This window comes from Vidua chalybeata, chromosome 2 (genome assembly GCF_026979565.1).
Source record: "Vidua chalybeata isolate OUT-0048 chromosome 2, bVidCha1 merged haplotype, whole genome shotgun sequence".
NCBI classification, from domain to species: Eukaryota; Metazoa; Chordata; class Aves; order Passeriformes; family Viduidae; genus Vidua; species Vidua chalybeata.
The window spans coordinates 56458116-56485323 of NC_071531.1; the positions used below are offsets into that span (position 1 = coordinate 56458116).

The window sequence follows — 27208 nt, forward strand, 5'->3', positions numbered from 1 at the left end:
TTAGGTAGATATATAGTCTATTTTCCTTTAACTTGTTATGGAATACAATTATACAGCTTTATATACAGTTGTTTTCCTTACTGATTTGTACTTGATCTGAATTGTTTTATTATATTCCTAAATATGACACTTGCAGAGGAGTACAGTAAAGTTATCATCAGAGTTTTGTAAAGGTGGTTTGTGATCTGGGAGTTGTATAAATTATTTGTTATTTTCTTAGCATTTAAATTAATAAAAAGCTAAGTTTCAGTTTTTTATCAGGTGACAATTTTATAAATTCTATAGAACTGTGAGCTCACGTATTTTGATATTTGTCATGTGTTCTGGAGAAATTTCTATCTTAGAAAATATAATGCAACTAGGTAATTAAAGCCTAAAATATGTTAGGATTTCTTTAGTTGCTAATGAAATATCTTGAAAGCTGCTGAAGAGGACAGATGACTTTTAAAGCTAATTGTAATTCATTGAAGCATACTATAATCTATAAGAAAGTTCACCTCTGCACTGTTCCTGTCCAGTTGTTGTCTCAAACAATTGTCAGCAAGTTATTGTTCTGGTATGAGCCATGTCATGCTTCAAAGTGAGATGAAAAAAATTAATGAGGGTGCATGAATGCTTGTTAAGTAGATACAGTTATGCTCAGTTATGCTCTCAACATTCTTCACTATGACTGTTGAGATTGAGGCAATGTATTCTAATGAGGCCATGCAAACAAATGTGCTGATTGACAGCTCTTGCTTTAGCAATAAAAAATGTTGGCTAAATTCATATTTTGTTTCAGCATAATCCTTCAAGTGCTTGTGCACATAAAATTGAAGTGCTTGTGCACTTCAATTTAACTTATACTGTGGACCATTATTGTTTTTTTCATTATTCAATTATGTAAATCCATTTCACTGCTTTTATTAGAAACTGTGTATGATATTTAGTGATGATTGCAAGGGAATCATGCATCATTTAGTAGTTGTAGCAAGGGAATACTGAGGGGGTTTTTATTTATTTTTGCTGGGAAAACAAGACAGCACCTTTTCTAGAAGTTACATTCAAAAATGACTGAGGACTTTATTTCATAGGTTTGTTAGTTCAGTTTTTCTACAAATTATAATCAAAGACACTGTGGTAGATTAAAAAAAGGAGAGTGAAGTGTGTGTCAGATTCAGCATATGAAAAGTAAATTATGCTAGATAACATTTTAGTTTTTTGAGAAGATGACAGTTTTTCTAAGCAAAACAAATATGATCAGCTTAACCTCTGGATCACAGTAGGACTGCTTTGTACCAATATTAATGAAAAATGGGATTAGCTGTGGACTTGTAAAACAGGTAAGTTTAAGAGGATGTGGGGAATATTGAAAAACAGTGCATTGCACTATGAGGCTATTAGAGTTTCTGAAAGATCAGTTTTGGGAATAATTATTTATTAAATAGTCTCAATGATCTGTTGCATATGTTAAGAAAAGGCTGAACTGATGGCAAAGTTTGGAAGCATTTTCAGATTCAAGAAGGGTAGGATGTTAAAGAAGCTGGATGAGTAGAAGAAAGACAAATTTGAGAACAAAGCCAAATACTTAAGTATGATTAGCAAATTTTATATTACTTTTACATCCTATTAGTTCTGAAAGAGCTTGCTCTGTTCAAGTGCATTTCAAGTAATCTCAGGATATTTACACTACATGTAGGATCTACAAAATCAAAACTGCAGTACTTCTTTTATACAAAACCTTTAACTTCACTTGTTTGTATTGAAACAGAACTTTTCTTATATAACAAAGAAATTTTAACATGCTCAATCCTGTGTTAACATTGCTAAATGCTACTGTATTTGCCTACGTAGGATTTACCAGTATGCTATTGAAGGCCCAGCATGTACCTCATGGTTGCAGGGGTGCCAGTACAGAGAGCAGGACAGGAAGATAGGTAGCAGTCACTAAAAAGTTTGTTTGTTACTGGCTTTGTGTGGCCTTGTTGGCATTCCTCTGCTAATAGCGGATTATGGAGACCTATAGTAGCTGACTGACTACTTAATGGTTGCAGAGTATTGGTGGTGTTTGAGAATGTAGAGTGTGAAGGCAAGTGTAGCTGTTTCAGAAGAAAGCAAAGAAACCTGGTAATTAAACACCTGAGAAAGAATCAGTCTGAGACAACAATCAGTCTCACGCTTCTCCAGTCCATTTGGATGGATTTGATATTGTGTAAGAGCATGGCACAGTTCCTTTGCCTTCCCTTATGGTCAGGGAATCAGAACTTAGTGGAGATGCTCATGCCTAAAACTTAACATTGTGAACACAAACTTTAGGTTAGCACTAGAATCTGTGATTTTTACTTCAGTTTATGTAGATATGGGTATTTATATATATATATATATATATATATATATATATATATATATATATATGTATATGTATAGGTTGTTCACAAAAAAAAAAAAAGGGAAATAAAGGTAAGGGAAGAAGAGCAGAAGAAATCCTGGATTTCACAGAAATGTTTCCAGTAGGGAAGCATTGTCATTAATATGTTTACAAGTCATGCTTTGTAATGTGACTTTCAGTTCTACTGTCCCAGACTCAAGGCAGATTAAATCACAGATGCGTAGAAGCTGCTGGTATCATCAGGTGAAGAGATTAAATGGATTTGAAATATTTAATTTAAAAAATCAAGGATCATATTGTAGTGCTAAGATACTTTCTCATTCTTTAAGAAGAGAGTTAGAAAGGGAAAAGAACTGTTTAAATAATGAGAAATAAGTAAAAACTAGTCATGAATAAATTGAACTGCAGATCGGTTCCAGACAAGTAGTTCAGAGAGATTCAGGCACACTTACCTTGGGAATGCCTCTTTAAGAAAAAGACCTCAATATTTTGAAAATAGACCTAACAAAATTATGAAAAATGTATCTGCTATGCTTTGTTTTAGGAGTGACCTGAACTTTGGACTATGAGTTCCTATTTTACATTTATTAGATGACACGGTAGTTGCTATTAATTGTTGCAAGAATTTACAAGTAAGGAATAGATTTGCATTCCTTTATCTTCTGTCTCCTGCTCCCATACACCACATAAGGTAAATGTTTGTAAGCAGTGGGTTTATCAGGGGTGCGTGAGGAAGGAGGGTTGGAGGATGGGAGATCCACAGTGATCTATCTTTTTATTGGCTTGCCTCCCAGATTTTCCATTTCGCAGGGATTGTAACAAGGGGTAAGCAGTCTCACTCTGAAGGTTCAAACCCAGGCATCTGACCTGCAAAGCCACTACTTTCAGTGGCTATTCAGCTAATGCCATCATCCTGGAGGTCTAGTTGTACTGGCTGACTATATACCAGCATTTCATGTCTTAGGTTGATAGAAGTGTCCCATCCTGATCTCCAGACATGCTTCAGGTGCTTTGAGGTACTTTAGGTGCTAGTATGGGAGTGCTCTTTATTATCTCTGATACCCTTGGTTTCCTGCTGCCTTTGTAATTTGGCAGTCCACTGCTGGTGTGGCTCTTCATTCAGTTTCACTCAGAATACACCATCTCCTCCCTAGTAATCCCAGTTTGCTATTCTTGTCCATTTGCCCTTTCAATTTGGAGTCCTGTGTACTGCTGTTTCTTGTCACAAGTTAATGATCAGTCCTTTGTCAGGTTGGTAATGCCCCTGCCTTTGTGGTTTGTGAGGCACTGACAGTGCTATGAGGTGACAGTGGTAGCTTAGTAAGTGTTTTGTCCCTCTTATGTCAGATCATTCATTCCTGCCCTTGCACTACCCCATTTATTCTACTTTCATGTCTTGGGGTTTTTTTGTATAGTCACTCAAAGAATTAGGTTGAAAGCCTGATCCAGTGTTTTCCTCCTGGAAATAGCTTGAATTGTTTTAAGTTGATATCAGAGGTTAATAGAGTAATTAAAAATAACATCAAAACACATAGAGTACCCTTTATAAAACTGTTCAGCAAACATACTTACAGATGAATAACGTATAGTGCAATATGCACTATATTGTACTACAGTGTTCTGCAATGAAATTACTTCTTCATAATAACTAATAAAAATTGTCTTTCTTGTGAATTGAGGTATTGTTCATCAATAAGGATATTTAGTTAAACTGACTTTGAGAACTGGGTGCTAGTAAGAGTATACAACAGTATTTTACACAAGTGAAATGAACCTCATAGCAAGGCGATGAGGTCCTGATGGAATAATTTTTCTGTCAGAAGTGTATCTTCAACCTATGTGTATACTCAGATGGAACTTGTTAACTTTAAATCTTACAATAACAAAGATCAAATCAATTATGAAAAATGTCTCTCCTATCAATTACATTGTACTATTCTGAGCAAAATGACCCTTAAAAACAGATAGTTAATTAAAAATGTGTAATTTTTGTTTATAACTTACACTACAGCAAAGTTAATGAATTTGTTCTGTGCCATATTTCAGTGGCAGGCAAATCTGGTGCTGCTAGATAGGGGGAGTCCAATTCTTTTTCTTGTTTGAGAGTGTTTATATGGCTGTGCAGGGAAGTGGCGCAACTGAAAACTAGGTTCTGGAATTCACTATACAGATAAAAATAGGAAAATGATGAATAGCTTCTTTCAGATGCATTGCAAACTTCTGCTCTCCTGAGATCACAGGATGGTGGTCTTTGTGCAACAGAATACGTCAGTTCATTGATGCTGAAGGCCTGACTGATGTCTTCTGCCCTGCTTCTGGTTACATGGTCTGCCACACTTCAATGCTCATTTGATTACTCCACAAGCTGGTTAAACTTGTTACTTTGATATCACACTTCCCCCCTCCCCGTTAATTTTTCATTCATTTTTGTCAGTTGAAGTTTTTAAAGTACATTGATTATGTTGCCCTTTTCATAAATTCCAGGACTATGCAAGCAGGAGGAAAGCAGAGTGTGTAGAGGAAGGAATGGACTCCCATATATTTCCAGAAGTGCTCAGCAATGTCTCCATACTGTGACTTTTGGAATCATAGAATAGTTGGGATTGGAAGGGACATTTAAAGGCCCAACTCATGATGAGTCAAACTCATCTGCAATGGGCAGGAACATCTTCAATGACATTAAATTTCTCAGAGCCGCATCTGTCCTGAATTTGAATGTTTCCAGGGATGAGGCATCCACCACTTCTCCAGGCAACCTGTTCCAGTGTTTCTTCACCCTCACTGTAAAATATTTCACCTATCTATCCAGTCTACATCAACCCTTTTTAGGCTAAAGCCCTTGTCCTGTCACAATAGACACTAATTTCTATAAGTCCCGTTTGAATATTCACAAGCTGCAAGGTATCCCTGAAGGCTTCTCTTCTCCAAGATAAACAAACCCAGCTCTCTCAGCCTGTCTTTGTAGAAGTGCTGCAGCTCTCTGATTGTTTTTGTGGCCTTCCTCTGGACCTGGTTCAAGAGGTTCATGTCTTCCCTGTGGTGGGGACCCCAGAGCTCGATACAGGACTCCAGGTGGGGTTTCACCAGAGCAGAGGGGCGGAATCACCTCCTTTGATCTCTTGGCCAGGCTGCTTTTGATGCAGCCCAGCATGTGGATGGATTTCTGGGCCACAAGTGCACATTGCCAGGTCATGTCCAGTCATTCATCTGCCAGCATCCCCAAGCCCTTCTCCAAAGGTGAAAAAACTTAAATTACTATATGTTCAAAGACTTCTAGTCTTAAAACTCAAGGCTGGAAACATCTGTATTAAATTGAAAGTTAAGATTATGATGAAGCAATTTTGCCAGTGTAGTAAATTAAGATATAAAATAAAAAAATGAAAAAGATACTTCTACTTATTCTTGTGAATAAATAATAAATACCAATGTTTTCAAAACTTGCACAGTAAGAAGAACTAAAATTAGCTTGTGTGTTGGACTTTGGTCTAGAAATAGGCCAAGTCCAGCTTCTAGAAGCTATTTAGTGAAGTTTAAAGAGTTTTGGTATCAAACAAAGTAATGAATTCTTCATTAAAAGATAAAAAAAATTTAACTAGTAGATTCACTTAAAAAAAAAAACCAGAGTATAGTTAAAGAAATACAGAGATGGCAGCATATTAAGCATATTTAACAGATGCTACATAAAATCTATAAGCAGAAGAAGCCATGTCTTTGAGTGTCTCTTTTTCATGCAGGTTTCACTTAGGAGCATATGATTGTATTTTAATTGTGAGGACTTCAGTAGGTTTCTGATTGTAACTGCTTTACAATTTAGAGCTAAGGTGTTAAAATTTTCATACTACTGATTTTTAAACATAGATAAAGACGTAATACAAATACTATACAAAAGTATGATTTAGTGTGTCATATTTGCCTTCCAAAGGAAAAAAAAAGAATAACACACCTTTTTTCCTGCTTCCAAATGCTAAAGCTTTAAATTATTTCTGTTTGACCAAAAATGAACTTACCTCCAAGCTGGACTTTGGGGGAACACCACATGAGACCAAGAAACATAACTTCCATGGTCAGTAGAGTGAGTTTTAGAATAGATAAATAAAGTGGACAGTAACAGATTGCTAAGACCAGCTGGTATTCACCCTGGACTTCTAAGGGAACTGAAGGATGAAACAGCTGAGCTATGAACTGTGCCGTGTAAACTATTGCTTGAACTTATGCCAACATCAGAAGAAAGAAAGCAAGGTGACAAATGTGACGACAGTTTAAAAAAAGGCTTGAATATCTACAATTGCCAAAGTTGATATCAGTGGTGGACATATTGTAGATAATCAATGATAAATGGCAGAATTAGTTAGCAATCTAATAAATTACTGATATACTGGCAAAATAGGGTTTTGGGAACTGTTAAGAAAGGAAAATGAAATAATAAATAAAAGTGTTGTAAAAGTTCAAGTTGTGCCCACATTCTGCGTACTTTTTGTGGTTTCCTTCTTACTAATAAAAAGTACAGTAGAGGTACAGCAAAACTGATCAAGAATATAAAAATAAAGTCTTTCTTTGTACAATGCACAATTAAGAATTGGAACTATATGCTGAAGGACTTAAAGTTTAAAATTTATTAGGTTTAAAAAGCAATTACACAAATGTGTGGAAAGATGAACCTGTCAAGGATTATTAAATGAAAAGATTTTGCTCTGGAATTCCACAATGTCTGAAAGGCAACTGTTGAACACCAAATAGTGGAGGGGAACAGTTGTCATTCCAATTTACAATCAATAATCTTATGGTGTTTCTTGAATCAACTATGCTCCCTTTGGGTGCAAGTGCACTCAGATCTGTTTTTCAGCTTTTGATGCCAGCTTTTTGATTCAGCTTTTGACAAGTGATGGATCAGCTTTGTAAGGCCCAAACAGCTAAATCTTGATGGTAGGAGTATATCTTAGAATGGGGAGATCTGGAAGCTAGAGAATTATGTGTCTACTGGCACTAGACTCTGTTCTGCTGGGAACAGCAGTATGTTTTGCTTTTCCCTGTCCAGCAAATTCCATTGTAGCAGAAAGCTCATTTCACCATCCCCTTTTATCTTTCCCTTAGGCAAGAATTAAGAAATTTCAGATCTTTCCAAGAGTTGAATCACTCTTGGTTAAAACTTTTGGTTCTAATGGGGAGCCCAGCAGGTGTTTAGATTGTAACTAAGAGAATGATTATTCTGATTTTGCATGCCATATTACTGTGAGCATTTTAGTTACTTCTTAACAAATAAGACTTCAGGGTTGTTTTTTTTTTTTCTTCAGAATTTTGTCAGGTACTGTTAAAAAATGTGGGAATTTAATATTCTTGGTTTAGAATGAACTATAATTTAAAACAGATCTTTAATTGATGAGTAATCCCTGATGCTAACAATTGTGTTGATACAACCTTAGATTGCTTACTTTGGAAAGCAGAATATTTATCAGTTTCCTGGTATTTCAGTGTTCAGGCATTCTTCCTGCTTCTGTGTGCTATGCCTAGAAACCTTATTTTAGCCTTGTTTTCATAAAAATAAGAAAGGTATTTTCAAGGCTATTGTGAAACTACTTAGATCTAGTTCACAATTTCTTTTGTATTTTAAAGTAAATTGTCACAAATAACTGCTGGTGAACAACTTAATATGAAATATGTAAGTGGAGCTGATGGCACCTGTGTAGTGTCGTGGTCTAGGTTATAGGCTTCATTGTGGCCTTTTAATTTTTTTTTTCTTTTGAAACTAAAGGTTTGTTTTGTTTTGTTACATGTCCTCTTATAGCACAGTAGTCATGCAGCTGTTAAAACAATCCAAGTCTTCCAAAGTTTCTGTCCTGTCAGTCAAAAGACACATATTCCCTGCCTGGCCTTTGATTTCAGCACTGGTATGGCCACAGCTGGAATAATATGTCCAGCTCAAGTCTCCCCAGTGAAAGAGAGACATGGATGTACTGGGAGAGTCCACCTAAGGGTCATGAAGAGGGTGAAGGGACTGAAGCCGCCCTCCTGTGTGGAAAGGCTGAGAGAGCCATGAGTACTTAACATGGAGAAGGGGAGGCTCAGGAGGGTCTTGCCAGTTTACATAAATACCTGAAGGGAGAGTTCAAGGAGGATTGAGCCAGACACTGCTCAGTAGTGCTAAATGACAGGACAAGAGGCAGTGGACGCAAACTGAAACACAGGTTCCTCCTGAGTATCACAAGCCACATTTTTATTACTTGGAGGGAGACTGAGCACTGGCACAGAGTGCCCAGGGAGGTTTTGGACTCTCCCTCTGGCCTTGGGGTATTCAAAAGCCTTCTGAATACAGTTGTGGGCACCTGGCTGTCGATAGCCTTGTGTGAGTAAGGAGATTGGACCAAATTACCTCCAGAGGTCATTTGCAACCTCAGTAGTGGTTGATACCAAGGTACTCCACATTTTAGCTTTGAATAACTGAGAAGTTCTGCAGGATGTGTTATTTAGCTAGAACCTCATTTTCTATTAAAGATCTGTTCCTTTGATTCCAGATAACTTTTAGGAGATGAAGAACTGCAGGTTTTCCAGTTGAATACCCTGCTATATGGGACAAAAGATACCATTTACTTTTGAGAATTAGAGCTCTATACAGATAAACTAGGCATCTACTTTCATAATGACACTCGCTATGGAGTCCTTTGAGTCGATGACCCCAGGTTTGTTCTTTCATTTGTCAGTGAAGAGAGAATGCAAAATGACTATTGTCTTTGCTAATAGGCTAGGAAAAGTGTAAGGTCACGTGTAATCTTCTGTACCTCTTTTTCTTAGTAACAAAATAACTCTTCTTAGTGATGAAATAACTCCACTGAGTGTTCTGTGAAATGTAGTTTTCAAGTTTCATCTGAAATAGGAATTCAGACTTCTAAAAATAAATGTTCAGATCTAAATGTTCATATATATTCCTTTTGAAGCTTGTATTTCAAAGGTATTTTGTTTTGGTTTTTTCCACTAGGATGATGTATTTTAGAAGATTTTTTTTCTTTAGCATACAGATGCAGGGACATGATTTTTATTACAAAGATTGTGGGTAGCAGATTATATCAAGACCTGTAGCAGAAATAGAAATGTATATTGCAATTCATGAATGTAGATTATTTTAGTGGCACCTACCAAGAATGTAATTGTTTCGGAGTTTTACAGAGTAGCTCCATGGGATCCAGGCCACAATTTTATGAAGTGCTGTTCTGCAGGCTTCCGACTGTAGTATTTATAAAACAATCCTGTCACCACTCTTTTCAGGACCCTAATATCAGTCAGGTCATTGCCACAGATGGAGGTAGTTGACTACATTTGAATGTGTATATGGATCTGAATTTGAAGGAGACAGTAGAAGCAATCTGTCCAGTATCTAAAACTCCTTTGAGGTATTTGTGTTTGTGTATGTTGGCAAGCACATATGTTAATTTTAGAGTCTTGTTAATAAGGATGTGGGGTGTGAAGAGAAGAGGAACTGTGAAGGGTGGGAGGTGCATTCTGTGTGTTTCAAAGTGCTCTAGTACTTTGTTTCTTGTCCTGAGAGGGCAGAGCAGGAGCATCAGATGAGGTACAACTGACAAAACATAGCTCAGATGCTAGGGCCATGTGTGTGTCCTGCAGTGGGTTAGACTTAGCATATAGACAGAACTTTAAAGGATGTGTGGTTTTCTGTTGTATAATAGCTGAAAAAATGTAATTTTGAAAAAACTAATGCTTTAGTAAGATCAAACTTCTGGAGCCATGAAAACTGTCTGCGTATTTTGTGATCCCCTGGTTTCTTCTCTCATTAGCATGGTACCATCTCACATCTGTTTCCTTCAAACAGTCACATCCTTTCTGCAGCAACTGCCCACTCCCACTAGGCTGCTTTATTTTTTTTCCACTGTAAACAGATGTTTCCATTTTCTTTCTTCTGTATACTTTCCCCTCTATTCAAGTGCTCTCCACAAAGGAAAATTTAACTGCTTATTTTCTTTGAGTTCATTTTAGTCTAGATTCTTACTTCACCTGTTCAGATATTTCTATTAATTCCCCTTGGCTGTGGGATTTTTTTCTCTTTTTACTTGTTGGAAATAGAGGATAGTTACGTTTCTTGGGATTTTGGGGTTTTTTTTTTTTTTTTTTTGCTGCCTGTCATGGTTTAGGAGCGGCACTCCCTCATTTAGTGCCCCCCTTCTGCCTTCAATGGGAGATAAAAAGGGCAGAGATCATGGGTTGAGATAAAAGCAATTTACTGGAAACAGCAATGAGATAAGAACAGTAACAGCAACAATATTGATAACAAAAGTTTGCAAAAAGAGTGATTTGCAGGGAATTGCTCACTGACTGGGACAGTGAACAAAATGGTGGACAGACCATCTGCCCCCATGTTTTTCCCCCAAGACAATGAAAAAAATGGCAGACAGATCATCTGGTTGGGACCAGTGTTAACCCACCATTACGTTTGTCACTTGGTTCCCTGGAAAAGGAATGCCTTTTCCTTCCCTCTCTTTTCCAGGAAGCAAGAGAGAGACCCATTTCCCTCCTCCCTGGCCCTGAGGTGAGAAGGGATTGAGTAGCACAGTGTCTTGACCATGCCCACATGGCTTCACATGACCCATGTCCTTCTCTGAAACCAGGACATTAGCAAAGGAGGTGAAAATTTCTAGAGACAGTAGGAGGTATCAGAGTTTTCAGTGGGAAGTGCAACATTTCAAACCAGCAAGAAAAGTAATACATGTCCTCTGCTTCTTATTGCTGCCAACTACATAAGGACGTGACCTGAATTCTGCTGAAGAAGTATCATGTAAGTTTGCAGTAATTTAGTTTGTTCCATAATTGTAGAACGCTGCATACAATTCCTGCATGAGTTTCCTACAGTAGACATGTTCTATGCTTAGATGTTTTTCCTTAGTGTTGTGATAACTTAAGCAGTGCTTGAACATTGTACATAACCCCCTCCTGGGTGAAAATTCCTGAGGCTATTAGCAGTTCATTTGCAGCATTGTTTTTTTGATTTGGAAGTAGGGAATTAAGTAGTGCATATTTAACTGTTAATTCTTTTTGCATATTTGTGTGTCTGTATTATCTTGGTTATAAGACTTATAGTTAATAAATTTTGCTTTCTAGTGCTGGAAGAGGCAAACTTTTTTTTTTACTTTTTTTTTTTTTATTTCTGCCTTTATTAGCATCCAGTTTGAGGCTGTCAGGGCACGTTTAAGCAAATTAGTAAATTTAGTTAATTTAACTATTTTTATTGTGACTACAAAAAAACTTATTTTGTTTCTTGTAAAGTTCCAGGGTTTTTTGCAAAGTTCCAAGGTAGCCATAAAACATTTTACTGTATTTTCATTAAGACATGAAAATTGCTTGGAACCTGTGCTACAGGAATGTACAGGTCTTCTAGGAGAATCTGCAATTCTAGCATTGATAAGACTTTGAGGCAACTCAAAAGTCAAGTTTTTAAGACTCAGTGTTTTCAGTGTGTAGTTGAAGAAGTAAAGAAATTTGAGAGGTCTGTTAAAGTGTTTAACTGCAAGAGAAAACAGTAATGTGATTCTGGGATCTGCAGCCCCTTGACATACCCTTCTGGGTTCAGTAAGGGCTCTTCTTCAAGCATAATCAGAAAAAGTGAACCTTTAGTGCTAACCTTTTTATCTAGTAGCATTAGTGTCATTTGGAACCTTGGCTGTAGAGTTCTCACATTGGTGATGAAAACCTACTTTTGCTTTCACATGTGTAGTAAGCAGGGTGTGTAGTTTTTCCTGGTACAGGAGACTGCTAACCATTCTGTTCAATGTTCTAAAAGAAATTCAAAGCCAAGTGAATATTGTGGTTACACTGGAAACAGAAAAAGAGGAAGATTGTGGCTTTGTAACCCATTTTCCAGGACCCTGGTTATTAGTCCTTCCAAGGACTACTTTATGTCTTAGCTTAGTGATTTCATTTTTGCAGAATACAGGTTCTTTTCTGCACTGCGGCATGTTCTCAGGAACATTGTACTGCCTAGCAGAGTATTAAAAGTGATTTAGGAGATGATTCAAATTTCTGTCTCCACCTACTCGGAAGGGACTTGAATCTGGTTCCTTCAATCTCTCTGTGAGGTCTTGAATTCTTTATCTCTTTGGTTGTATCTTAGACTACAAAGATCAAAGACCTCAAGAGGTCATTTAGTCTGTGTCCAAATCCTTGGCAAAAATTATCATGCTTTGGAAAACATTTTTTAAGAATGATGTAGCTCTTAAATATCTTTCTTAACATTTTTGGAATTAATTTCAGCTTAGGGAAATCCTCTTGATAATTCATGCTTATGTCTAGTTTTGTCAAGGATCATCACTGAGCTAGAAATTTTAATCCTATGTCTCCTTGACAGGATTTCTCATCTATACCTATCTCATTCAGAAGGCAGTAGCATGTTACATTATTGTAGCATATTTTCTTCTCTCAAATATTTGAAGCATGTATAGCTTAATTTGGAGCAATCATACTGTAAAAGCTTGTTACTAATTTCATTTGTGAAATAGTATACAGAATTATATAAACAGTAGCAATATATTTGGTAAATAGCATTTGACAGTGAAGATGTGTGCTGGGGGGAAGAAGAAGGAAAAGTTTAAAAGAAGAGTATTTTTATTATGTATTATTGTAAAATAATACAATACCAGATCATATTTAAGGAAAGATTTGTGTGGTTTTCACTTTTTAGTTTGTTTGCATAATAATTCATACTAATACTTTATCAACCCTGTGTTGTTATTTTAAGTGAAATTCTTATGACAGTGTGTGACTAATGAAAAATAAATTCAGCTTACACTATGTGTTTGGGAGATCCTATTTGTATTAATTATTTTCTATTTGTGTGAATTATTAAAAGAAAGAATAAGCCAAAATCTCCAGCAATGTTAATATATGTTTATACAATCACTTTTTCTTTGTGGTATTTTGTAATAATGTGATTACATCATACATTTAAAAATACATCTTTTTGAGAGGGGCAGGAAAATAGATATATGTATATACCTATAAGCTATATAGGTATATAATAACTCAGCTATATTCTAAGTTAATTTTTCAATAAGCTGGTGATCTTGGATAATTTTGGTGCATATAGTTAGACAAAAGCAATCACAAAAATAGATGTCTCAGTGTTGAGATATATTGCATGTTTTTTAAGATTTGTTATTGTTAAAGTCCACTTCATAATCCTAGCCTGGCCAGGGTAATCGGAGCATGTTGTATGGTATTTTAAACATGACTGAATTTGTACAATTAACATTAGCATGTTTATTCAGGCCCTGTATATTAAAAAAAAAAAATCTAGAAGGCCAACAAGCTGACAAATTTTACTGAAGAGCAAAAGTTTTGGAATACAAGCACTACATGCAAAACTTCTCAAATTTTTGTCTGTGTGTTTTATGATCTTTTCTCTGTGCATTGACTATGTTTGATAGCAAATATGCTTTCTGAATTCATGAATGTTTCCTCTAAATATTAAGAATTAACCATGATTGTATTTATGATTAATTTGGCAGTAAAAAGAGAGGAGGAGGATTTTGAAGAAAAGAAATCCATTAAGAAACGAATCAAAGAATTAAAAGTTTTGGATCCTAAGATTGCACAGAATCTGTGTAAGTAGCTTCTGTTGGTTATTTTTTTTTCCTCGGAGTGATGTATAAATGTTCCATAAAAATGCCTTTCTCTCTTGTGTGATTGCCTGGTAACCATTTCTTGTTTAAAACATGTTTTAATATGTGCATATTGTTTTTAAGCACAAAGGTGAGTTTACACAACTGAAACACTTAAAAAGACCCGAGAAGTAGGTAAGGATTATTCCTTGTTCAAGACTGTATGTATTGAAGTGCAAGCATACAGCTATGTATCTAATCCATCTGTATTTCAATATATTCATCAAGGAATACTGGATGCTCCCTCCCCCTGCATGTCCCCCTTGTCAACAAAAGGATGAAAATGCCTGCAGCATGTCTACCCATCTCATGAACTTTGTAGAAACTAGGCCATACTTGGTATTATGGAATAATATGCAAACAAAGAAAATAAAGTTTTGATGGAGAGGAGTTCTAGGAAGAACAGGTTCCTAAATGCCAGCAGAGATTAAATAAGAAATAACTGTATTATGGTGACTAAATAAAGACTGCTTATCAGAACATTTAACAAAATGTTCTGTTTCTGTGGTTTGGTTTTGATTTGTCATGGTGCTTCTTTAAGAGAAGGCTCTGACAAGACTATTGAAAAAATTACAATTGTCACCTTAGCACAAAATACTGTAATAGAAGTGATTCTTCTGCAGAGTAGATTTGTCTCTATGGAAGTCTTCTGTGATGCTGGATGTTGTATATAACAAATGGATATGGAGAAGGCTGGAATTGAAAGAGAATAGTAGTTAAAAATACATTAAAAATTGTTATCTCTTACCTATATTATTTGGCATAGTGTTTGTTAATCTGGAGATGCTATGACCTCTTTTGCTGCTGTTTTTTAAATAGAAGCAAGATAGTTCTTGTCTTGCTTTCTTCATTATTTGTGGAATCTTTGTTTTAGCAATTTTCCTTGGATCTTTCCGAGTGCCTTATGAAGAGATCAAAATGATGATATTGGAAGTAGATGAAACACAGCTCTCAGAGTCCATGATTCAGGTAACAAAAATAACTGGCATTTAAAATCCCAGTATTTCAAGAGAAGCTTCTTAGTAAATAGAAACCCATAGCTAAAAACACCTCTTAATGTAAACTTTTGGTTAATAATTAGCTACAAGAATGTTCTTTTCCTGTGACTGGTAATTTTTTTTTAAATTTCTAATGCTAATACATTTATGAAAGCAGCTTAAGTTGTTTTTGAGTTAACTTTCTTCACAGTGGCTGATACGGAGTTTTGTTTGCATTTGTGCTGAACACAGGGTTGATAATACAGAGATGTTTTTGTTACTGTTGAGCAGGGCTTAACAGAGCCAAGGCTTTTTCTGCTGTTTGTACTGCCACGCTGGCAAGGGGGCTGGGTGTGTAAGGGAGGTTGGGAGGGGGCACAGCCAGGACAGGTGACCCCAGATGACCAAGATGACATTCCAGACCATATGACATAATGCTCAGTATGTAAAGAAGGGGGAAGAAGAAAGAAGGGAGATGGAGTGGTGTTGTTTGTCTTTTCAAGTCACCATTACATGTGATGGGGCCCTGCTCTCCTGAAGATGGCAGAAAACACCTCCCAGCCCATGGGAACCAGTGAATTAATTCCTTCCTTTGCTTTATTTGTGTGCACGATTTTATCTCATCCTATGAGTTTTCTGACTTTTATGCTTCCAATCTCTTCCTGATCCCACTGCGGGGAGAGTGAGTGAATGGCTGCTTGGGGCTTGGTTGCTGGATGGGATTAAACTATGACACAGCTGAATTTCTATTCTCAATTTTCCATACTGTCCACACCTAAATAGAGACTTTTTCTTGGGTACATATAATGTTTTGTTTCTTCCCTACTTACCAGATTTTTCTTTGCTTTGTTTTAGCTCTGTCTTATCTGCACAAATCTCTGTTTTGGTTGTTTGGTTTGTGGGTTTTTTCTGTTTGTTATAGCTGGAACAATCCAGTATCTTGCCCTAGGGCATTTACAGCATTCACCACTTCTCTTTCATGGAGTTTATTTAGGTAGTGTCTTCTCTTTCAATATTATTTTTTTATAACACAAGGTCAGTATGACTTTATGTGAAGCCAAAAGAAACTGAAAGTTCTTCTACATACAGTGATATTTAAGAGTTGAAAACCTGAAGAATTTAATTAAATAAACACAAATGAATAATTTTAGAACCATGGGAAAATAATTTGGAAGGAGTGTCTTGAAGTCATTTGAGCCAAGGCTCTGCTCAAAGCCAGGTCAACTAGAGCCATTTGATCAGGGCCTTTTCCATCCGATTTTTAGTATCTCCAAGTCAGGAGACCCAATAGGCTTTCTGGACACCTTTTCCAGTGTTGAACACTTGTAGTAGAAGATGTTTCTTTGTTAATCTAACTGGAATCTTTATTGTGATAACTTGTGACCTGGATCTTCTATTGCAGAACACTAAGAAGAGCTTAATTACACCTTCTTTGTACCATTTAGTTGGGTATCTGCACACATTAAGAGCCCATGAGGCTTGTTTTCCTAGAGTTCAACAAAGTGACTTCTCTCAGTCTGTCCTTGCCTGTCAGGTGCCATAATCTTGAGTCATCTTGATGAACATCAGTAAATTTGAAAATGTCTGTCTTTAGAAAAATTATCTGTTTTGGACAGGACTCTGGCATACTGTGATGAACTTCAAATTATTTCCGTTATGGCTTATAAATGTCAAAACATAAAATATCAATAATTGATAATTACTGTCTATCTGCTAGTAATGTAGTATAGGTTTTAGATAGCTAATCTCTTCAGCATGCTTTAAAGTGTGTTACAGACATGGGTACCACTCCCTACTGAAACATGAAAGAAAGTTGAAGGCAGATTGGTTTTTTAGAAACATACTCTTTTTGCAGGAATGTTGATTAGGTAAAACAAGTACAGGTATCAGGGTCATAAAATCAGTTGTTACATTAAGGCTCACTGAAATTCAGGTGTGGCTTGCACTGCAGCACATAAGAACTTGTATTCGGATGTCAAAACGAGACAAATCTGTATATCTGTGTTTTTCCTCCTAAATGAATTTCCACCATATCAGAATATCAAAAGAACATCTTATCTTATTGCACAGGAGGCTGTGCAATGCTCAGCATGCCCTTTTTCTTCCTGCATGCAGTTTTGCCCTCACTTCATGTGACTTGGATTTCGAAGGTGTTCAATCTCTCTTCAGCTATCTGGACTTCACTTTCCCTTCTTCACTGCAGAATGAGATGTTTCTCTTAAATATTTGAAGGAGCAAGCATGAACCATGATCTCCAGTAACAGTATATATAATCATTGTATAATTCTCATTCATTTGTTCAATGATGCAGTTAATATTGGCACTAAAACTATTACTTAAAGGTTATTAGGATGAACATAGTTTACACTTCTAAAATGTTTTTTTTAGTCTAATTTGCACTTAGATTGCTTTTTCAAGGTTTTCTTCATGCTCAATAGCAGCATGATGTCTATCTTTATTTTATTTTATTCGGTATAATAGTAGAAATTCTCTGTGGTAGCATGAAAAACTGAGAGATGGAATATGCTCTGCTGTTATGTTCAGGTTAAACTCTGCCTCAGATAGTTCATGCTTGCTCTAAGACTCTCTCATGCTATATGATCTTAGCACTGTTTTTCAATGTTTAACATTTAGCTTGTTAGAAAAATTAGGTCCTCAACAACTAAATGAAGCAACCTGTATAAGTAAGTACTGTAAATCAAAAATATGAAAAACTGTCATTTTGGTAATTTCTATGTGTGCTATCTAAAGAAGGAAAAAATTATTTTTGCATTTAGACTCTGGGAAAGAAAATCATCAAACCATTGACGGATAGTTAATTAATAGCATACTTCTGTGGGAAGATGCAGTAATCTAAGATATTTTGGATATTTTTTTTGCTTTCATATCACTATTTTTAATTGTTTATGTGAACTATTATTTTCATTATAATTGTATATGCCTTTTGATAAAGAATGCCTAATGTTCAATATATTTAGAACATCTAACACACCCTAACCCCACTGGAGCTTTGGAGTAGGCATGGCTAACAATATAATAGGATATAACTTTTTGACACTATGCTGATAATCTTGTGGCTCTATTAATTGGTATTGGCATTAAAGTATGTTGAAAGTCAGTGTATACAGTAACCTCTCTATGTAGTTGGCATCAAAATTGAGTCCAAAGTGATTTTGACAGTGGTTGAGCCCTTTTGTGTTTGCTTTTGGAGGGGAGTGAACAATTTTATTTAAGAAAAGGGTAAGAGAATATGAAAAGCCAAAAGTGAGCAATTGTATCCTACAAGAGTACAGTGATACTAGCAGCTGCTGTGATTGTGTAAAAGTCAGTGGAATGTAATACAAGTGATCATGTGCACAATATCTGTATAAACACAGTCATATAAATCACTCAAGAATATAGACTGCATTTTTTTGGCAAGTGATCAATCCCTTGAAGACCTAAATCAAGTGGAAAATTCAGTAGAACTTAGTCTTCAAATTTAATTTGCAAATTTGGATGTAATAATATTTATCAAATGGGTTCATCCAAATTGCTTGTTTCTGGGTAAAATAACCCTATAATAACTTTGAAAAAGGGACTGAGTTTGAACTTGAAAAAGGACTTAAGACACCCATCCTTCTTTGAAAGTGGTAGAACAATGTGCCTCATTGCTTCATAAAGTTGGTATCCACCTTCATATATACTTAGGTTACTAAATAACTTTAAATATCCAGCTGTATGGCACTATTTCTACCTTCAAAATCCTTTTCAATAATGCATTATGACCATGCTATGAAAATGTGTTCCATGTATTTTGTCATTCTGAGAAGAGGGAAAGCATACATAGGTTTGCAACCATATAGCTAATCTTCTTCATTCATATAAGTTACCTTAGACAGTATGGTACTTCTCCTTTCAGGAATTTCTTGCTTTCAGCAGATTTTTTTGTTTATCTGTAACTGTTATGTTCAGTGGGTCCTAATATCACTTTTTCTGAAGTTGGAAATTTGTTCTTAATCCAGCTCTTGTTATGCTTAAGAAATAAAATGTGTTTTCTCTCCATCTGACTCCATCCCCCTCCCTCCACCCCACTTCAGTTAGAAATTACATCTAGTGCTTAAAAATATAAAAACTCCAAGTCATGTTGTAATCCAAAAACTCAATGACTAATTATTGAAATGTTTCCCGTGACTTAGTCAAAATTCTTTCTCCTGCTTATTCCTTGTTTGATATTCAAAATGTGTTTCATCTGTAGCTGTTCAAAAGCTTTATCTGAATACCATAAAAGCTGCTTTGATATCAGCTGCTCCTTCTGTTTTGGTTGCTTTTCTTTTTTTATTCTGATGCTCAATATTGAAAATATTCACCTAACACTTGACTGTTTTTGGTTTTTGCAAGTTTTGTGGGCAGTTTTTCTTCATATGAAAACTATTTCTGCATCAAACAATAACATTTTCATTTCAGTAAATATTAAGGAATTGTATTATATTTAGAGCTGTTTATGGAAAGGTTGGATATCAAAAAAAGAAATAGGAGTGTTGTGAATTTCTAATTTAAAATGTATATTTTTACACTTTGTACTTTTTCATTTTTGCTCAGTGCTACTGATTTAGTGCCAGACATCTTCATCCATAATTAATAAATGTAGTCTGTTCTACAGAAATATTTTCCAGATGTAAGAGTGGTAAGGATATATATGACTGCTGTTCAACTAAAATTCAGTTTGACCATATCCAAATCAAGCTCCTTAAAATTTAAGTTTACATTATTGTTTTAAGCATCATCATTCATGTGTTTTTAATACTTTTGTCTTTTCTTACCAAAATCCTCATTTGAGCATGGACATTCTGTTGAATCAGTCTATTGATTTAGGGATATTTTTTAGCTACTACTTAAAAGAGTAGGAAACTAAAGTAAGCATTCTTCTTAAACTAAAGAAGTATGTTAACCAAAGCATAGGTACGACTTTTTATCTGTCTGGCCGCAGAGAGGTAATTTTTATATCTTAACTGGCTGAATTTCCTGTAAAAGAAGGGACTAGGATCTTTAGTGTGTAAAATGAGGGGTTTTTTAAGACTTTCAGATGGAGATTCTGTTCTCTCTAACTGAAACAAATTTTTTTTTTGCTCATTGTATATCACCAAAGCTATTTACTTGAAAGATAATAAAACAAATGTTGGCAACCAAAATGTCTGCCTTTTCTCTCAAGTAATGGGGAAGTGGTGGACTTGGTCTTGTTTCTTTCTTGAAAAATGGTAATAGGTGGTGGGATGGCTGTGTATCCTAGACTGCCTTGAGTGTTAATAGGATTGAATCTTCAGTTCAGTTCAGGAAAGTGATCTTACCAGTATACCAGGGAGTGTTTTAAGAAAGGAAAATATCTCTTGTATTTTTCTCACTGTGACAGAAGCTTTACCCATGTGTAACCAGAAGCACAAGAGTCATAATCTGAGAGGCACAGCAGGTCGTAGGGACTCTGGCTGTTGCCTACTAGCTGTAGCAGTCATCTTGAGAAAGGACAGAACTGAGCTACTGACTCAAATTTTATATAATTAAGTGTGTGAGAAACTTTCTATTTCCAGAATATCCAAGAAGCCAATTTTAGCCAGCCTAGCAGAAGCTAATTAGAATGGTGTTCAGGTGCCCAAATGTGAGTGTCTTTATGTAGATAATATATGTCTAAATGTTCAGGAAACTCCAGGGAGTCAGAGGATTCTTCAGATGAATAGATGAAGGTGAAATCTTTGATTCCCTTACCTGTAAGACATTCACTTTATATGTGTCCAACCTCCCCATATTGGCTACTGAATTCAGCTGAAGCTGAATCTCACCTCTGATTTACTACTTCTAGCAAGTTTTCACGCTAAATAGTAGTGTAAGTAAGTAAGTGTAATGCAATTAAACTTTTGTTTTGAAATGTTTGAAAATTAATTATTCTTTTTCAAAATACTTTTCATCTAGCATTAGTAATTCTTGCCAGCCTTTCGATGGTTATGTTATACTTGAAGTTCCTGTTCTGTTTCTGTTTACTTTGAAGTGTTCTGTTTCCATCATGCCTATCAAGCATATTCTTTCTTTAAAAACAGTTTTAAAAAAATTCCTATGGAAGTGTGTAGGATCCGTGTCAGGTGCTGGCAGTATTGCATCGCTTATCTTTGACATTCTCAGTTACTTTAATTTGTGTGTTGCTATGTACATTCTACTGTCTTCAGGGAAGAGGGTTGTGTTTGGAGTGTATGGCAGTAATACATATGTAAACCCATTTGTTTACAATAATAGAAGCAACATTGAATCTGTGATTTCTGAGGCTATTTTATTTTCCTTTATAGAATTTAATAAAACACCTCCCTGAACAAGAGCAATTGAATGCATTGTCCAAGTTCAAGAACGAGTATAATAATTTGTCTGAGCCAGAGCAGTTTGGTGTTGTGGTGAGTTGTGTTTTATTATCACTTTTTTTTTTTTTTTTTTTTTTTTTTTTTTTTCCTTTGTCCTTTCTGGAAATACAGTTTTAATGTAATATTATAGAAAAAAGAGACAGTTGCTTCTTCCAAAAAGTGAAGGGGTTCCAGACCAGGGGAAGAGTACAGGTGCTGCCATTCAATTGGACTTTTGTTGACTTATTCATGGATGTGAAAGGCTTGATTATTGAAATATTACTTCTGGAATGATTTTTGATTCTCTTTGTTTAAAAAAGTTATTTTGTTTTCCAAAAGAAACCAAACCAAAACCATAAAAACTTCTGTATTTTCTGTGGCAAAGTTTCACTGGGAAATACAGAGCTATTTTTGAATTTTCATAGCTAAAATAGTTTGGCCTTACTTTTGGTTGCATTAATAAATCCTAACTTTTTTTACTGAGGTTTTCTACACTTACGTTTTTCTTTCTATTCTACACGTAAATGAGAAGAAAATAATGTCATAGTGGTCATGGTGACCTATTCTGCCTCCTGCTGCCTGTGTTTTATACCATGTTCTATAAAGAGTACCCCTAATCACTTTTTCCCTTCCCTCTGGAAAGATATGTTTGTAATATCTTCCAGGTTGAATTCACAAAGGAAGACTGGAAGCAAAAAAAAAGAAAATGCTAGTTCAGAGCTGGCAGTTGATGCTTTTTGTGGAAATACAGTTTGCATCTTAATTTCTGTATAGCTCATAATTCATAGTTGGTAATTACTTCATCCAGACAAACTCAGAATAATGCTATGTAGTTTCCTGGAGCATATATCTGTACAAGTCTTTGATTTTTCTTTTTGATTCCTGGAGTTTCAACCTAAGGTGGCTATTGCTAAGATTATCTTATCTGAGGGAATTTCCCATGAGGGAATAATACTTATTCAGTTAGATGGAACTGTCAGTTGATGAGAAGAGCTAGACCAGTAACAATGTAGGTAGAGGTTTGCTGCATCTGGCCCAACTTTTCTGACAAATTTGTCTTTAAAAGTTGAGGCACTGTGATAACTCAGAAAAATAAAATAAATGGACAAAATCATAAAAGTTCTTGTATCTCAAAAATTTCTGGAGCTTCTTTTCTGAAGGAACAACCAGATTCCCACTGAAAAGTGCAAGTCCTTGCTTTTCCTATTTTTCCATGCAAAACATTAAAAAACAAAGTCCACAAACAAGACCAAACCCCATCATCAAGAACAGTTTCTGTCGTGTCACAGCTTCTATGCATGTAGTAGAGAGGATTTGGGAGAAGAAGCAAGTATATTTATTACATGAAACATTTTTCATTTCTGTTCCAATGGGAGAAAATTTGAATAAGTCACTTTTTTTACCCTGAATATGGAATCCTATCCATTTACTTTTCATCAAAGTTCTTCAAGCTCCATCTGGCTCTCCTGTATCTTTTCTGTTATTGCTGTCCATGGAGCGGGCTGAGAAATTCTTCTCATTTCTTAGGAAGCCATTGTTGATGCTAATGTGAATCTTCACATTATTCCTGGTTTTGTTGGTTTTGTTTATTTTTCCTTAAAAATTTTGGTTTATGCTTTAATTTTTGCTGTCTGTTTTAAATGAGGAGACTCAAACTTGAATGCAAAATGCAGGACTTGAAGTCTTTTAGATGAGTAGTATTTTATAGTTACATTTTTTTTTGAGAATTAGGAGATTCCATGTTAATTTGCTCTGATGTTGTAATTAAAGGAACAATTAAACTATTTGATTCCTAAGGAAGAATCTAAATAAATGGCTAATTACTACTTGTGTAATAAAATTATTTTTCATCATGGAAACCCGTTATCTTTCAGGCTTTGAATTGAAAGTCAAGATTTGATATTCTGAAACAAACAGCAAGACACTTAGTGAGATATTGCCTGGCTGTGACTGTTACAGTATTGTATGTTTCAAGCAAGGTTAATTAACTTTTGTTGTTGGCTTAAAGACCTTGAGGGCATGATTCTAAACAGTTCAGGTTTTCTTCATGAGTGCTACTTGTGGTTTTGGGATTTTGTTTCGGTTTTTGTCTTATGGTTGTGAGGATTTGTTTTCTTTGAATTGACCCTATGAGTTGCTTTTGTGGTTTCTGCCTTCTCTTTTTTAAGTTATTTATCATTTTTATATTTTCTGTTCATTCAGCAGTAAGTATAAAATAAATCCTTTATGGCCCTTATCTTTTATTCCAGACTTTGGGTTTTCTTTAGATAAACTACTTTATTTACAGCTAGGTTCTTTCTTTCACTTACTCCAGGCTGATGTCTCAGAGCACAGATGTAATCACCTATTATTGTGGAGCTTTGTTTTTGGTTTAGGGTTGTGGGGTTTTTTGGGGGGTGGGAGTGGGACAGGGAGGGGCTTGTACAGATTCATTAGCTATTTCATGACAATTACATTAATTCTGTTCATATTACTAAAAATTTAGTTTACTATTGTTACCTTAACTTGATGTTATATTGAATGTTGTATTTGCTTGCTCAAATTCATGATGAGGTATGCTTGTGCTTGATGAAAAATAAATTCTCAATTGCATTTTGTTTTACCATATTTCTTGTTTTGTACTTGGTTATACTTACTGCAGTAAACTTTCTCCGAAACTTCTTTAAAACTTCTTTAACCTTCATATTATTTTCTTGGTGGTTTCATTGATTACCACAGAATCACGGAGTATTCTCAGTTGGAAAGGATTCACAAGGATCATTGACTCCAGCTCTTAAGGGCATAGCCCATATGGGATTCAAACCCACAACCTTGTCTTTACTAGCACTATGCTGAATCTTGACTAAAACTTGATAATGATGAAGATTATCTTTGTGCAATATGAAACCCACTGGAGATGAATGAGGTTTCATCTAGATGTTCATCTTGGTAACTGTTGAGAGAAGGTTATTACAAAATACTCCATTTTAAGTATTTTGGAGTTTTTTACATTTTTTTACCTGTTTATTTTTTTTTTCCAATGGACAGTGTAAATATTTTGTTGCTTTAGGACTTTCAGCAATGTTGATTTGTTTTGCAGGTAGTTCTTTCCTACTAAGAAAAAAGCATTGTTTTAGAGAATATTTTTTCCTAATTTTTGGTGTAGCGTCTGTCATTATATCAAAAAATATTTAAGGAGTAGATAATTTAGTAAATGTTAATCTAATTTATTTTCAGTGAAGTTGATGTAATAACTACAAGTTAGATTTATTGATCATGACTGATACTTTGAGTCCAGTAATCTGTTTAATGGATTTTTGCTGAACTATTACCATACCACTGGTCAATATCTTATTCATAAGGAAGTTGACACAAACATCTTCCAGCTGTTCCGAACTTGAATATTCTGAATTCTTATAGAATTCCATTCTATACACTTGTTTATTTACAGTGCCTGTGATTCACTTGTTTATGATTTGATGTACACTTGCTTATTTTACAGTGCCTGTGATTCTTTGTGGTGTAAAATAGTCCTAGACCATTTGAAATTTATTAGATGGTTTGATATCCATAAATGCAATTCCATTTAAGAAATCACAGTTTTGATGCTCATTATCAGGCATCCCTGTGCCTCTAGGTCTGACATTTCAGGGCATTTATTGAGGCACAGAGGTGCATGGCAGTGTTTAGTCCCACATCAGATGGTTCTAGATCTTTGCTGCACCTCCCCTCAGTGTCCTGTAACTGTAGTTCCCCAACTTTACAGCACCACACATCTGCCTCTTCTCCCTCTCCTGCCCAGACAGCAGTGCTAAGGCTTCAGGCCTACTCAATGCCAATGTATTTTAACTGTTTGTTTCACTTGGAACCATTCCAAAAAGTAGTTCTGAATTGAAAATGCTGCATGCATATATCTGAATCCAGTAGTAAATTCCAGCATGAGACAACTGGAACAGGTTGCCCAGAGAATGTGGATGCCCCATCCCTGGAAATTTTTCAAAGGTAGGTTGAATGAGGCTCAGAGCAACCTGGTCTGGTGTAAGGTATCCCTACCCATGGCAGGGGAGTTGAAACTAGATGATTTTTAAGATTCCTTCCAACACAAAAGTTTCTATGATTTTATGTAGCCTCATCAGTGCCTGTAATCTTTAGTGGTATTAAATGGTTGTGGTCCATATTAAATTTATTATATGACTTGAAATCTATAAATGCAATTCCATTTAAGAAATCAAAGTTTTGATGTTGTTTATAAACACTTCTAATGCAAAAAGTTTCTAATGCTTGACAGGATGCTATTAGTAGACATTTGACCTCAGGTGTAGGCAAGTGTACTAGCATTCTTACATATAAGAACTGTCTCAAGAGCCACATGTGATAGCTCCTGCTGTCTTTCTTTTCTGGTAATCTGAGACATTCGGAAAGATGTTCCCATATTGTCTGATAGTAAAAAAAAAGGAAACAGATTTTTCCTTGATCACTTATATTTGCTCAAAGATAAAATTGAGGGAATTACAAAATATTGTTTCAGAAATAATTAATGTTCAGACCTTGTGAAATTCACTGACAGCTAACCCAAATAGAATTTGGCAAGCAATCCTCATGTGGCTTCACAGCTTGTTCACTGATGGATGTGTTTTTAATGAGTTCGTACCAAAGGAAAAGATTTCACTAGAGTAAATTGAAGATTAGAGTGAGGCCTGATGAAGGCTAGTTTGTCTTAAATAATTCAGCAGATGCTTAAATTGATCAATTCCATATTCAGCTGATAGTTTCACCTGTATGTTCTCATTGAGGATAACTCAAAATGTATTAATGTTTTTTCACTGTTGTCTGGAAAATATACTATCACTGCTTCTGCAGAGGCATACTCTGCCTTTCTTAATACTTGATGCTTGGACACAGCCATACCTACTGACATTTCACTCTGTTTAAAATTCTGAAGTACTGAAGTGCATCTGGGCTGTGAGATATTTTGATTGTGTTAATTTCTATCTGCAAACCTTATCTTCTGTGTCTTCTAGATGTCATGTGTATCTGCTGCTCTGCCTTGTCAGTGTTCTCTATCAGTATTTCCAGCCTTTCCAGGAGTGTTGCCAAAAATTAACTTTCTATTATATGCCATCTGCGAGAGTTAAAAAGTCTTTATGATAGATTGCAGTCAAGTTACCTATGCTGTTGCGAAGGAGAACATCCTTAACTCCTGTAATATTGACGTATTTCAAACACTGAACCTAGGTAAGGCTGGAGAGCAAGGCTCCAGAAATACCTTCTGAAAATTGCCATCATTAATGATCTGCACTGATCTGACTATTTGCAATTGCTATTGGATTTGCTTATATTACTTCCTTTCGATCAGTGAAAGATTGTGATGTCATATTATAGGTGAGACTCCTGTAAATGCTTCAGTACAAGCAGATCTTACTCTTATCTCTGTTTAGTTCTGGTAAAACCGTTTTGTGTAGTTAATCTAAAGAACAGTTTAAAACATTTTGTCTTACTGCCTGATATTAATTCAGATGGCTAAGTGGGTGCTTATTATTTGTTCTAGCCCACACACAGACTATCTCAGTTTTATTCTTGGCAGATTTTGCTATACCTTAAAAGCAGAAATGTTATTTCTCTGAAGGATCCCCATCTTTTGCTTTCAGCCATTCACTTTGCACATTCTGTCAAAAGCCTGTCCTGGATCTGATTTGATGTTTTTCTTCACTACTAATGTAAGCAACCCTCTAATATTCATGTCATGCTTTACACATCATAAGGAAGACACTTCTGTGTTGAGTAAGGACCATGATCCTGCTGTTTTGACTTAGCAAATTCAAGGATTTCTTGGAATTTAGCCACCTAAATTGAGTTAGGTATCCAAAT

The 27208-nt window shown here is 35.5% G+C and overlaps 1 protein-coding gene across 6 annotated transcripts in view; it reads left to right on the forward strand.

The window, feature by feature from the left end:
* DIAPH3 (diaphanous related formin 3) overlaps positions 1 to 27208 on the forward strand; it is a 202227-nt gene that overhangs the window by 72225 nt on the left and 102794 nt on the right. For 4 of the 6 annotated variants that reach the window (XM_053935714.1, XM_053935716.1, XM_053935718.1 and 1 more), the window contains 4 exons: positions 11115 to 11147; positions 13873 to 13968; positions 14900 to 14994; positions 21314 to 21415. In XM_053935714.1, coding sequence (XP_053791689.1) covers positions 11115 to 11147; positions 13873 to 13968; positions 14900 to 14994; positions 21314 to 21415 — 326 coding nt within the window. The remainder of the gene's footprint in view (positions 1 to 11114; positions 11148 to 13872; positions 13969 to 14899; positions 14995 to 21313; positions 21416 to 27208) is intronic. The other 2 variants (XM_053935717.1, XM_053935715.1) reach the window with 2 other exon arrangements.